Here is a 13,885-nt window from a genome sequence, read left to right on the forward strand (position 1 = left end):
TATTTATTAGATAAAGTGCAACAACAAATTCCATGTACAACCCACAAATGGAATTCAGTAAGACAAAAATGCTGCAAAACTGTGAAAAATCAGTAGTTTCCTCCGTCTTGACAGAGGAAACCTCAGTTGTGTCTCCAGCATTCAAATCTCTTACTAACTAACTCTTCCATATCCTAATTAAGAATCTCTCCTAGAACCATTTATTCATCCTGAACTGTCACAGTATGTTATGATTTGTTGCATGCAGTTATATAAAGAATACACTGTGACCCAAACAATTACTGTCAAAATAGTTTAATAATCCACTTACTTAGACATGCAGAACAATAATTCTAGAGCACAAGTTCCACTCGGAAAGTTTTGGCAGCGCACCACTTAGCTGTAACATTGATGTGCTAAAACATATGAATTCTCCATAGCAAGACATGTGCTAACTGCAAAAAAATAAACAAACGTAACTCATGGCCTTTTGTAAATGACAGTATCCCTAAGTTAGATTAGTTAGTCAATTAACATTAGCTAACATAGCCAACCTTAGCTAACAAACAAAGACCACAAGGAAGTATGTCATCATTACTCTGTGGAACACACAGCTAGGACCCCGAGATGATCTGGTACCTACATCGGCTACAAATGAGAAACCTTCTTTTGTCTGCCTCTGTCTGAAATCAAGCACCCATTGTTTGAGTGGAAATCCTGCCTACAGTGTTATTGTAAAATGCATACAGTATGAACTGTGCAATAACCTGAGCCTGTCAGGCATTACAGCAGTAACTAAGGGAGCAGGGCTTAACGGACTATAACTTTACAGTTATATTTGGTTTATGTTTTCATTAGTCACAAGTACAGACATTTACACAGGTTCACAGCTGCTTCAATAAAAGTCCTGAGCAGATAACTTCCCTGCTGCATTCATTGAAAACATAATGTTTAGCCGTTGTTGCTCCTAAGTTGTTTTTTTTATGAATAAACCGCTTAACTTTGTGATCCTCAGAAAAAGTGAAACTTTTCTTGGAAATATTACAGCAATTAAATTACCGCATCTAACCCCCTGCTCCGCCTGTGCAGCAGGTTGTGTGATAGTCAATGAGAGAGAAAACGATAAGGAGGTCTGTCTTGGAGCAAAGACAAAGGACTGATAGAAAGTGAGAGGGAGGCCGGGGATTGAAGGAACTGAGATAAAAGAAAGAAGTCAATGATCTGGGTTTTCAAAGTCCCGTGAATATAGTAATTTATTCTATTCAGAGCTAAATGAGACCACAGTTGGAGAGAGTCAGTGAGGATTTATAATGGCTGAGCCCTAGCTTATACAATACCAAGATCATATTTCAAATGACAGTATGAATGATGAGGAATCACATTAATCCTCCTGGACTGACACGTCCTTAACATTGTACTGAATCCCTAACATTCCTGGAGTTTTCTTTAACCTTCATTTCTGCAACTATTTAATGGGCATGAATGCCCTTTTTCTGATTCAGGGTGCTGACCAGTACAAACACAATGTTCAGCTGAAGGTCACAGATAGTACTCTGATAGTGCCGTATTGTGATTAAAACTAATGATAAAGCTGCCACTGATATTTTTCAAAGGAAAATCAGAGTTAAAAAGGACAGGCTTTACACTTCCTGATTTTGAACTATACACCTTTATTTCTACCTCTACTAAAATACTGACAATACCACATTAAATATGAGACAGAACTCTGCTGTCCCATGATGTGACCTATATTTTCCAGCCAAAGATATTTTTTCCGCTGCCCCTACACAACAAGAATATCAGGCATACATGGCTTCTGCTGCCCACCCACCACTTTGAAGGTTGTTTTTGTCCATTGTTGTGATGCTGCGTTGAGAAGTGACAGAACTGCATTTTAAATGGACTGTGGGTTGAAAGGCAGGCGTGGTGGTTTGAGGGGTGAGCCTGTCCAGTAAGCGGTGGTATTTGTGTGAGCGAAGGATCAGGGAGTTCGCTCTGCTGCTGGGTGAAGAGAATAACAATGACTCTGGGCATAATCAGTTCTACACAGCCATGGCTCATTGTGCCATATAGTGTGGACCACGGGGGGATCTTCTGGAAACACACACATAAGTCCAAAATATTAGTACGTGGGTTCATAGTATATGCAAGAGTATTTTTATTACAGTTTTAAAAGCCTGTATCCCTAAACTGCTTCACAGTAGGTTAAGTAGGTTGCAAGTAGACAGGACAAATCAAATAAAAATAACATAAAACACTACATGATGAAAACCTGTCTCATGGAACTAATATCCTAGCAGACTTATGGATCTGCATAGAGCCTCATAATTTATACTGTAAGTTGATATGGCTTTTTAAAACCGAGGGATCACAAAGTGACCCTTTTTTCAGAACTGTTAGCCCCTCTATATTTGAGGCTTTAGGGAAACCTGCTGTGGTCTGGTAATTCCTGAAGTCTGATCCTGGCCAATGATGAGAATTTCAGATTGTTTCGGTGTAATTGAAGAAATCTCTGGATCAATTAGTCAATGATTTCAGCAAGACCTTTATGCAAAGAACTCATATCTGTAAGATGACCATATCCCAAAGATATTAAAACTGTAAAGAAAAAGAAAAGAAAGATAATAAAACTGTGTTTTATCAGTGTAACAGAGCGCAATAGAGTGATTTCTTCTGATTTAACTTCCACAGTAAGATTTTGATTTACCTGTGTAAAAAGTGTGACAGAAAAAATTGACATTTACACTTCAACACACAAAGAAGAAGACCGTGGTGGCTTTTTCTCATTATTTGGCTAAAGCAAATCAAATGCATGTGGAAGGATTGTTCTGTTTTTTGCCCAGTTGTCTTCAGTGTGGTGGGTAATGCACTTGCATTTACACAACACTACAGACGGTACTGTAAGTGAGTATATGCAGGTGTGAAAGTGGCTCTAGAAATTGTATCTCAATGAGCCCTAAATGTAAAAAAAAAAAATTTCTGGCTGCCAATTTAGCGATTGAATCACTGTCTTTAAATACTGCATCTTGGGCAAGCCTGGATTTATTGTTGGTTGCGCACAATTGGATTTCTATCCAATGACGCACATCCACCTGCAAAAATCTACCTCTACCTGTGTTTCAGTCATTCTAACACACACATTACTGTGAAAACGTATTAGTATGAGGGACAGGGTGCATGGATACAGAAAAACAGCAAAACCTCAAGCTTAAAGAGAGGGGGGAGGTAACACTGAATAGTTGACATGCGTCTAAGGATATGAGGTCAGCAGTTTTCTTGGAAAAGTGTACAAAGCAGCAATACATCCTTGCCTGCTTGTTAAAGAAAAGAAAAGGCACTCAATGCCTCTTTTTATTCAGACAGCCTTCCTGTACTCCATGGTTTGAAAGTTAAATGAGGCCTCTTCAAATCTGAATACCCAATTAGCCTGTGCTACTGATATAGTAGTGGCTGCTCATTTTTCATTACTGCACATTATTTCTGAGCTTCTGTATTTCATGTCATTATGGTGTAAAGCTAATCGATTTAGGTTTAGCACCATGCAGTGCACACAGACAGCAAATCTATCAGTCTATGTGTATGTGTGTGTGCTCAGTAACGTATTGTTATTATAGTGCAGTAAGGTTTCTGAATAGAGGTTCAGTCTAGATGAATAAAGTCTGAAGTGACCTTAAGTGTTTCTCAGTAATTTTGTGTTATTTCATAATTTCCTCTTTCATTTTTGTTCAGCCACAGTGAAACCTTGGGAATGTAATTCAAGGGCAACGATTCATCTCTTGATTCTCCTCTGTTGCTTGTTTTCATTTTATTTTTGAAAGCACCTGCAATAAAAGGAGCCCTGTCTTTTTGCTTTAAATTGTAAATACATGTTATCTTACTGTATATCTCAAACCTTTGGTTCTTAATGTTTGCGTGCACTTTATCTTTAGTTGTTTTTTTTAATCTCAGAAACAGTTTAGCTTCTAACCAATTTAAAGTCTTATAAAATGCCATGTGATAGTGCTGTGTGTGGGTTTAAACAGTTTGGATTGAAAGTCGTGCCCTGAGCTGTAAGGCTGACTGCAGTATACTACAAGTGCACAAGCAGCACTTAGAAAGATTCATGGAGAACTGGAGCTCTCATGACTTCCAGCATTAGTCAGCAAGCCTGTCAGCTATGTGTAAGGAGTGTGTGTGTGTGTGTGTGTGTGTGTGTGTGTGTGTGTGTGTGTGTGAGTAACTGACTGTGTATTTTGAGAGTCCTATATCACAGCCTTTTTAGGTTTATGGAGCAATTAAATGGAAATGCAATCACCTGATCCTGGAGGCGATTGAAAATTTATCACATCGTTTTCCCACAGAATCTTTCGTGGCAAAGGCTTTGGCAACATAAATGCAATACTGATTTAATCTGAAAGTAGCAGAGTCATCTAAAACTATCTATAATTACATTTCAGATTGTGGCACTCTGAAAATTAGGGTGGATTGGACTTACAGTATGTCCAACAAGGTAACAAAGAAAAGTTAGTCTGATGTTAATGGCTCACCAAAGTGTGTAAAACTTTATGAAGAACTACGTGTTCCCAAGGCAACATTTAAAGTCAATATAAATGCAGGCGCGCTCAAGGGTTACATAAACACTGGAGTTGGATGTAAAGTGCAAAAGAGGACAACTGTAGCATCATTTTACAAATGATTAGCTAGTACATTCACATTTTGGGGAGATTGATTCTTCCCTACTTTTTTTCACCTCCTTTCTCTCTATTTCCAGTAGAGTTAGGTTGATATTGTAGTTCAGTTTACATGTGTTTCTTGTACTTACAATTTTCTAATTGCAATATGTGTCAGGCCAATTGGCAATCTTGGCAATATAATCCAACTTTCCTAAGTAAGACCAGAGGAATACTGACATTTCAGTGAAAAACTTGTTTGCATCACCAAACACATTCTTAATAGTTTTGCTGCTGTGGATGCTTCAGCCTGCTAGCAGTAAAAAATAATACAGTCACGCGTCGAAACTCTGGTTCTATATACACAAGCACAGTTTTGTAACAGGTGCTCTCCAAGGTGCTGATACTGCTGTGGGGAGCGGCTATAGGGAGCTGCCCTGAATCATTGACTACGTATATATACCCCTGTGGGTGTTGAGTTCATCTTTCATGTGTGCACGTACCAGAGAAAAGCTGTCTTAGTTCTATTTGTTGTTTTCAGCGCCGTATATTGACGGTCATCAAGTGAGATGAGTGAGATTGTCTTGTTGGCTGCAGTGTTTTTTTATTTTATTTCCAAGACATTCAATTATTTAAATGCATCTTCAGTCCTCTGTCTCTCACTGCATTCTTACAGCTGCTATGGGTTAGAACACTCTGAGGAGCAGCTCGCTGAAATGTGCATGTCCTCTCATGAACTATCCAAGAATGGTCCTTAGCTGCCACACTCCAATAGTCATAAGCCAAGAAGCAAGTAGGTAGTGGCAGGCTGCCCTGCTGATCTCACTGCACGGCTCTGTAAGATCCAGCATTGCTCTCACACAGCTCAGGCATCCTCAAAGTGTCACCAAACAGAAAATATGGAACACAAAGCTCCTGCTCTGGTCTGCCAGCATCATGAGAAAGAGTGGATGCTGATTTGGGTAACAATGACTGATAGAAGAGAAAGAAAATGTTCATTTTAGTGCATTTGATTGGCTGAGCCAAATTAAGTCCATTAGAGGGGAAAGCCTGTGTGAAATTATCCCCTGGAAGCACTTGAAATTTATCAGTCAACACTTGAAACTTCCTCAATCTGTATAGCAACAGTCTTAAGATGATTCTGAGCTTCAAAAGCTTCAAAATGTGCTTTGTTGTCATGCCAGTAACTAATTTGCAATGTTGTGTTTTTTCCCAAATGAGTCTAACTTTAGAATAAAACTGTTCTACTTTTTCAGATCAGAAGACGTAGACCCACACCTGCCACTTTAGTGGCATCCAGTGATCAATCATCACCTGGTAAGGAACTTTAATACAAACACACACACACATACAGACTATTATTTGTCTACTGTGAGGGCTTTGTATTGACTTTACATCATCTGGAGGCTTACCCTAAACTTCACAGAATATTTGTTTTGTTGACCATAATTTCTTTTTGTAATAACAACACTGTACTCACCTAGTTAATTTCTGAGATTTGGGAATGCAGGGACATCACTAAACAGATGTTCGATGGGACAAGACACAAGAGGTCATACCATCATGCAGGTTCTAGACAATCTCCAAGTTAGCCAAATTTATTTGGAAAAGAAAGAAATTATTACCAGACTGAATTCCTGCTGCATCTTTGACCCCCTGTACATTCAAGCACTTTTCCAAGTGACAGATCATTACCAACATTTCAAGTGCGCTCATATTTGGTTTTACTGTTGGCTCGTTTACAACCAGTCTGATCTGTTTGTGTTTCTTGTTGTGGTATGTCTCCATGTTCCCAGATCTTACCATTACTTTACCTTTTGTGTGTGCAGTTTTTTGTCCCCACACACTAACAACTTACCATAGTCACAATATGTGTCACACAATTCCAGACATTTCTATTTCTTATTTCGATTGCTGTGATGCTGATGACCCTATTATGCACCAAATTAATCTTTCTGCTGCATTATAGCAACAAAAACAGCCATGTGTGTGTCCCCTCATGGGATCTTAATGATCAACACAGCAGAGCAGAACTCCTCTAGAGAGTTATCATGTTCTATGAGTCATCCACCGGCTCCCTGCTTCCCTCCCTGCCTTTGCTGTACTTTGGCGAGTGAGCATGTAATGTGGCCCATGCACTACAGAATGAAGTGATGGTCAACTGGGAATGTGGGGCGGAGAGTAATTTTCTCCTGGTGCAAAAAAAAGAGGGTGGCATTCTTGGTTTTCAATGAATAAATAAGAGTTGATACATCATTTATATGTTTTAAATCACAGCATTTAATCATTGAGAGTTGGCATGTTTAGCGTTATTTATCCAAAAACATCAGTCTTTCTAATTAAATCAAAAGTGTTTTCTTTGCCTGTGATCTGTTTGGTTAATCTTTGTTTGTGTGTGCATGATTACATGTGCATGTGTCTGTGTATGTGTTTGATTCAGTAATTGGATACTAAGCATGTGGAGTGTCTCACAATCAACCTTGATCTCTGAACAGCAGTGCAGAGAGAACCCTGAACAATCCTCCCCGCTTAGTAGATCAGAGACAAAAAGAGAAAAAGAAGAAAAAAGAGAAAGACAGAACTTAAGAGGGTTTGAAGTAGCGTAGCGGAGAAATTTCTGAAGTGAAGGAATGAGAATATGAAAAGACAATGAAACTGAGAAAAGGCTTATAAGGCAGATTATGTGGAACGAGGGAGTGTGTTACAGTATTTGAAATATGTAATGAGATCATATTTTCATGGTGTTACAGTGTGCTTTTGAAAGCAAACTTATTTTAGATGTTTGTGTAGTTTTTTTTATATTTATTGCTCTTCTTCTTTTCTAAGTTATATGCCTGACATAAAAAGATATTTGACTTGAATTAAGATTTGAGTGATTTACCATAAACAGCTAACGCACCATAGCAGAACACTGAGCTCTTCCTGAAGATAGCTTTGGATAAAAAAGAGACTAGTTCATCAAATTGTTTTGGTTTCAATTACATTTCTATGTATTGCCTATTTTATTTGACTTGATTTTAGGTACATCACTTACTTACTGTATGATTAGCATTTTATTACTTTGTTTTTATTAGGTTGAAGTGATCCCCTGACCATTTGTGGTTTTGAGTGAAATGTCTCAATGACTATTGGATTGCCAAGAAATTTGGTACACATATTCATGCCCCACCCACGATGAACTGTAATTTGGTCATTACCTGACATTTTACCAGTTTGTCCCATACTTAGTTTTGACTTAGCTTAGCTGTACTTTGTGTTCAGTGCTAATTAGCATTCACTAATTAGTACTGAACACAAAGAGCACACACTAAAGATGGTGAACATGCTTAACATTATACCTCCTAAACATCAGCATGTTAGCATTGTCATTGTGAGCATGTTAGCTGATTTTAGCATTTTGCTCAAGTACAGCCTCACAGAGCCGCTAGCGCAGCTGTAGAGTCTTAGTCTTGTTTTAGCTTAGTGGCTAGGCATGCAGCCTCTAGAGCTACACTAATGTCCTCTTGGAAGATGTGTTATTTTGTGTGCTCTATATTTTGACCTCCAATCCCACCAGCCTGTTCACTACAGGCTGCTGCTCTCCAAAAGTACAATCTCACCACACTGCTAGAGCTTGCTGTAGTTTAAAATAGAGGAAATGGTGAGCAATACATAGTAAGTTTTGCTAACTAGTATCATAAACCCTGTCTATTGTCTCAAACCAGATAATCAGACTTTGAAGCTGATGTTGTTCCAATACTGTTTCTCTTTATCTGTCTGTTCTCTGCTGGTGAAGAGGTGTATCGTTCAGGAAACTCAGGTAGCCTACCAGTAAAATCAGCTCCTGTATCGTTTCTCAAATGCATTTCCCTCTCCATCATTTCAGTGCTTGCCATGGTCACATAGCGAGTTGCAGTGCCAAGTAGAAAAAATTTAACCATTACGAACTCTGAAGGCAGCGGCAAAGAGCTGTGCACATTCACGAATGCCAGCCGCCCCCCTCCCCTTGCTGCCATGGCATGGCTGATGTCGTGTTTACATTGAAAACAATGGAGGCGGCAGCAGCAACAGCTCACTGTCTGTACAGCTCAACAGCTCACTGTCAGTAGTGGCAATCTTTCGTGTGGTGTCTGTTATGACCTATGTCTCTTTTGTTATTTGACACTGTGCATGGATGACCAAACAGTTTGGGATTAATGGTTATCACATCAAATCTAATCTACAGTACTCCCCGAGTGGCTTTTTTGCTAGGTGAACCTGCTGATCCTTATGAAGGCTAATGATGAAGCCAAGATAGCTGAAATAAAGCATTGTACACCGGAGAAGAGCTGTGTGACATATATTTTAATGGATTTGTATATAATCTCACACTAGTTGTTATGTGTGCATTCTTAAAATTCATCATTATTAGAAAGACAGCCATGCCATGGAAATATCCCAGGCAATGATAAGAAAGAAACAAAATTAGATAGTGAGACAGATGGATTGATACAGACCAACAGAGGCAAAGACAGATATCAAATCAGACACAGAGACACAATCAGAGACCGAGACAGTTACAGTTGTGTGTGTGTGAGAATGAGGATGTGCCGGAGAGAGGGGGGATGGGAAGGAGTAGATATGATGATGAGGGAGAGGAGCTGTGCTGGTGCAGTAATGGTGTGCCCCACATCAGACAGAGCCCTGCATTATTTAATGCTCTGCAGATTGCTCTGCCCTCTGCACTGTGAACCCCAATAGCACATCAGAGGAACAGCCACAGATGCAAAGACAACTCAAAAACAGGCTGAAGGCTAAATAATTGTGTTAAGAGGGTGTCTGATTTGAATTTCCCCTGAAGAGGGGGCTGGCTTTTCGAAAGGATTTGTGTCTTTACTGATTCTTTGAGAGAGACAAAGAGAAAATATAAGTGAGATAAAACAAATTAAAACAAAAATAGTATATTTACATCTATTATATATAGTATATAAATCCTGGAAAAATGTCTTCTTTATCAACTTTTTTGGTATTTTGTGTTTCCTGATGAGCTGTGTGAAAACTATGACAGCAGTACACAGCCATATGTTCTTTGAACGGAGAGGATATAACCACATGCCCACTTGTGATCACATGTCATGAAGTGCCCTTTAAGTGAGATACTTCATCCCCACAAGCACCAGCAGCAGCTGATCTGTGCATCTGCCACCTGCAACACTTTTGAAAATGTATGAAACTCTAAGTATATGTAGAAAAATGTAAATTGGATTTATTAATAACTTTTAAATCATGACCTAAATGCACATACAGCCAAACATATTTTAATTTCAGTCTGTTATCAAAAGAAAAACAGCAGTATAGGTAGAAAATTCAGCCGAGAAAAACAACCGAAAGTTACGTTTGAGAGACAGACGCCATCTAGCGGCTGTAGTAATTTTGTGATGCAAAGTGACGCAGTTCAGATAACGTCAATATAAGGTGACAAACTTCCATGATCAGGAGAAGGGTCTATCTGCAGTCTTGCAGACCTACACAACAAACCCACTTCACTACACAACACCCTCCCAATGTTGTCACCATAACGGCATGTTACACGACACACCCCCCCGACCCCTATCCCTAACCAAGTGGTTTTTGTGCCTAAACCTAACCAGACTTGTAATGGTTTTGGAAAGCAGCCTATTACAGTCCTATGGGTCACTCTGGAGTGCAGTGCTATGGCTGCCTGATGGTGTAAACGTAACAGTAGGTCGTTTTTCACTGGATGAATGTTAGACTTCCAATGTCGTTTAATTATGAGAATGTGTTGGTCAAGTAATTTTTTTCCTAGATATTGTTTTTTAATTGTATTTTTTCTTTGTTAGACAGTAGACATAGATGTCTACTTGGACAGAATTGGACCAGAGGCATTACAGTCACACAGTTAGCATCTTAAATTAGATCCCTAGTCTTTCAGGACACCCCCTGTTTCTGTTTCTACTTGGGGTGGGACATCTTGATCTTGATCCAATGCTATTGCTACTCTTGCACCAGTATTGCAATACTTTACATTATGTTAATGAGGTAGAAGTGTTTCCCTACAACTACTAACATTTGTAACTGGAAGGTCAGATTAGCAGGTCAGATTTTTGCCAGTTTATTGTTTGTGGTGAATAAATGATGGCACGTGTGATCATGCTGAGAGTGTGTTGATTAAAAGACACTTTCGTTCACTTTCACCTGTCTTATTATCATAAAAAGGACCATTTTATTATTTATCTATTTTTACTATTTTTGTCATTTTAGAGGTATATTTTCTTTTAAACACAATACCATTTTATATAACAGATAACTGTCATATAATAGCCTTTGCCATGATTACCTGATTATCATTGGCAAAATATCATGATAGTATCTTTCCACACCCTTTGATATACATCCCTAATTTCTACATTTCCACTGATAATAAATAGTACCATCATTTGCATATTTATTTCTGTACTCTTGTTGAGGGGATAATATCTGTATCAAAATACAGATAGAGGCTGCTTTGTTTAAACCAAATAAGTAGGAGGTGAGGATGAAGAACATGGTTATTTATTTATTTATTTTTTATAAAAAAGGAGAAAGACATTCTTTTTCCTCCCCCACTTACTTTGCCCTCTGCCTAGCAACAGTAAATGCAAAAAGAACAAAGATAAATCATCCCCTTTAAATCCAAGACTGACTGTGTGTAGTCTTCTGGTTTGTCTTCGTTTACCAGATTGAGCAAATGTTCTCCCTGTTTTGCATATTTTTCTTAATCAAATACAGTACAACAACTGTGAACCAACTGCAGATATAGTAGACTACTAAATTAGAGCAGCTTGGCTGAGTAAAGTGGAGTCAGGAGATCCTTTCTGTTCTCATCTGGCTTTGTGTCAGACAGACAGTCAGCTGGGAGTTGCAGTGATAGACTCATCACTGCTGGAAAGGCTTTTTTTTTTATTGGCCCCTTCTCTGATACTGGGAGCACAGATGGGCTCGATACACACAGAGAAAGCAATCAGAATATCAAGCATGTGAATATTTTATGTGTCTTGACCCAAATAATATTTTAACCACATCTACTACTGCTACAGCTGCTCATTGTGCTAAGTCTTGTGATTATATAATGAAAAACTGAGAAGACACCTGATAAATTTGAAGCTCCAATTCATTCCATCTGTGGTACACAAACATGTCTAATTATTATCTCCGAAAATACAAAATGTTCTGGCATCTTTTCAGGGTTAAGACATTTATCTTCTTTAATAACAATATCTACTTTGACTCTTTGACATCATGGCAGGTGTTTAATTGTTGGAACTTCTTAAGATGTTAAAACTACCATCATCACCCGAAGTTAGCTGCATTTATGCATTTGTCTTTCCACATTACTTCTAATTTCATTCTGGTTAGACAACTTTTTTTATTGCTATACACAAAATGTTTTGGATTACAGTTCAGTTTCAGACTGATATAGTTTGACAACTGCCTGTCAAATACCAGTCTATAAATCTTAAGCTTTTGCCCCGTGACTTGAAGGACAGTCCAAGACCAGCCCATTTCCTAGGATTGATTCGTAACAAAATCGATAATGGTTGTATGAACCTACTCATACTCCTGGGAGAAGCTAAAAATAAGATTCAGTTTCAAGCCTCACAGTAAACATGAACAGCAGAGAGATGAATCCCTCTCAAAATGAAAAGTAATGCTTTTTGTGGGTCTGTGTTTGGTGCAGAGAGAGACAGAGAGAGAGAAAGAAATGAATAGAGAAACAAGCATCACATAGCTGGCATTTTGAACAGCCTCGCACATACTTTTAAGTGGGAATAATATATGCACATGCTCAATGGCACACACATACAGTACATACACACAGTGCCTTCATAGTGCCTAGGGATGCATAGGTTGCCAAGCAACAAGGTGGTGTCCTAGAAAAAAAGTTCAGACTGGAAACGTGGAGTTGGATGTGGGTTCAGCACTCACTATTGATCACAGTTAATGGTTTCACTGTACAACAGTCAACTGATTTTTTTTCTATTTCTGTCCTTTCATATAGTGACAATAGAGTCATGTTTCACATATTGACTACAGATGATGAAGCTTTTCCTTTACCAGTGGGTGTCATACGAGCTTCTCGTGTGTGTTGTACTGTGTTGGAGTATCCTTGTTCTCATAAGAAAATTCAATCTCTACAACAATATACTGTTCCTTTTCACACTGTATTTACTTTTAGAAATATAAATCAAGTGAGCACTTCAGTTTGGATAAACAGAGTTCTACTCTTAATCTGTCATCAGGCTGTACGCAGAGTGGATTAGCAACCCCTTTGTTTGCAGAAATGAGACAGTCTGTTTTTATTCATAGATGATAGTGGAAAATGATAAAAAAAAATAATTTGAAATAATTCCACCCACCATGCTCAGTAAAAAATGAGCAAACACTTACTGCAATGCTTGTAGTGTGTGTCTGATAACCATCTGGCTGGAGGTCACCTCATATCAACTCTGTTCTGTGCTGTGCTGTCTCGATACACAGCAGCACTCCAGCTACAGTGCACTGACATACTGCAATTATAACCAATATTAACTGCACAACATATGGAGTGGAAGTGGAGTCTTTGAATTTTGAGTGCTTTCTATTTCCTTGTCAGTACTGTACAGTATGTGCTTAATATATTTAAGTATGATTGTCTTAAGTACATACAGTACTTAACTGATTATATTATTTTCCTTCTCACAGAAATTGATGAAGATCGTCTCCCAAACCAGTTGTACAAGGTAATGTAATCCATGCTTCCTCAAAGTCTGTTTGATTGAAATATAATCACAGAAATGGAATTATGGGAATTCAATTTTTCCCTTTTTAATGAAAAATGATCTTTTTCTATGATGAAACAATCTCTTTTATCTGAGTGCTCTTTCTGCCCGGCTAATACACGTTGATGTTTTGCAGGCAGCCTTGCTGAACTCACCTCGACAACGGCGAAAAGGTCAAAAGGGCACACCTACAATGAAAGGTAGAGTCAGTTATCAGTCCTGTCATGTTGTGATGAGTGACGATGTGTGATGCTGGCATTTAATGTGTTAGATCACACTGTTTGTACCCATGAACAGGTAGAAGCCTAATTTTTGCTAATATTTCTCCTTTCTTTACAGTGAGACAAGTGTATTATTGAAATGTAGTCTAGTTCCAGACCACTGAATCACTACCCAGTTTGTTAGGATACTCAGAATGAAGTGAAACAAAATGACTGATTTATCAGCCTTATTGAAAACAGCAAAACTATACATGTAAAA

At 38.5% G+C, this 13,885-nt stretch overlaps 1 protein-coding gene across 1 annotated transcript in view; it reads left to right on the plus strand.

The window, feature by feature from the left end:
• The window catches only part of LOC121894423 (protein phosphatase 1 regulatory subunit 1A-like), a 28,748-nt gene that overhangs the window by 7,059 nt on the left and 7,804 nt on the right, over positions 1-13,885 (plus strand). The window contains exons 2-4 of the mRNA XM_042407009.1: positions 5,885-5,945; positions 13,329-13,366; positions 13,542-13,605. Of these exons, the coding sequence (XP_042262943.1) occupies positions 5,885-5,945; positions 13,329-13,366; positions 13,542-13,605 (163 nt within the window). The remainder of the gene's footprint in view (positions 1-5,884; positions 5,946-13,328; positions 13,367-13,541; positions 13,606-13,885) is intronic.

Source organism: Thunnus maccoyii, chromosome 3 (genome assembly GCF_910596095.1).
Source record: "Thunnus maccoyii chromosome 3, fThuMac1.1, whole genome shotgun sequence".
Classification (NCBI taxonomy): domain Eukaryota; kingdom Metazoa; phylum Chordata; class Actinopteri; order Scombriformes; family Scombridae; genus Thunnus; species Thunnus maccoyii.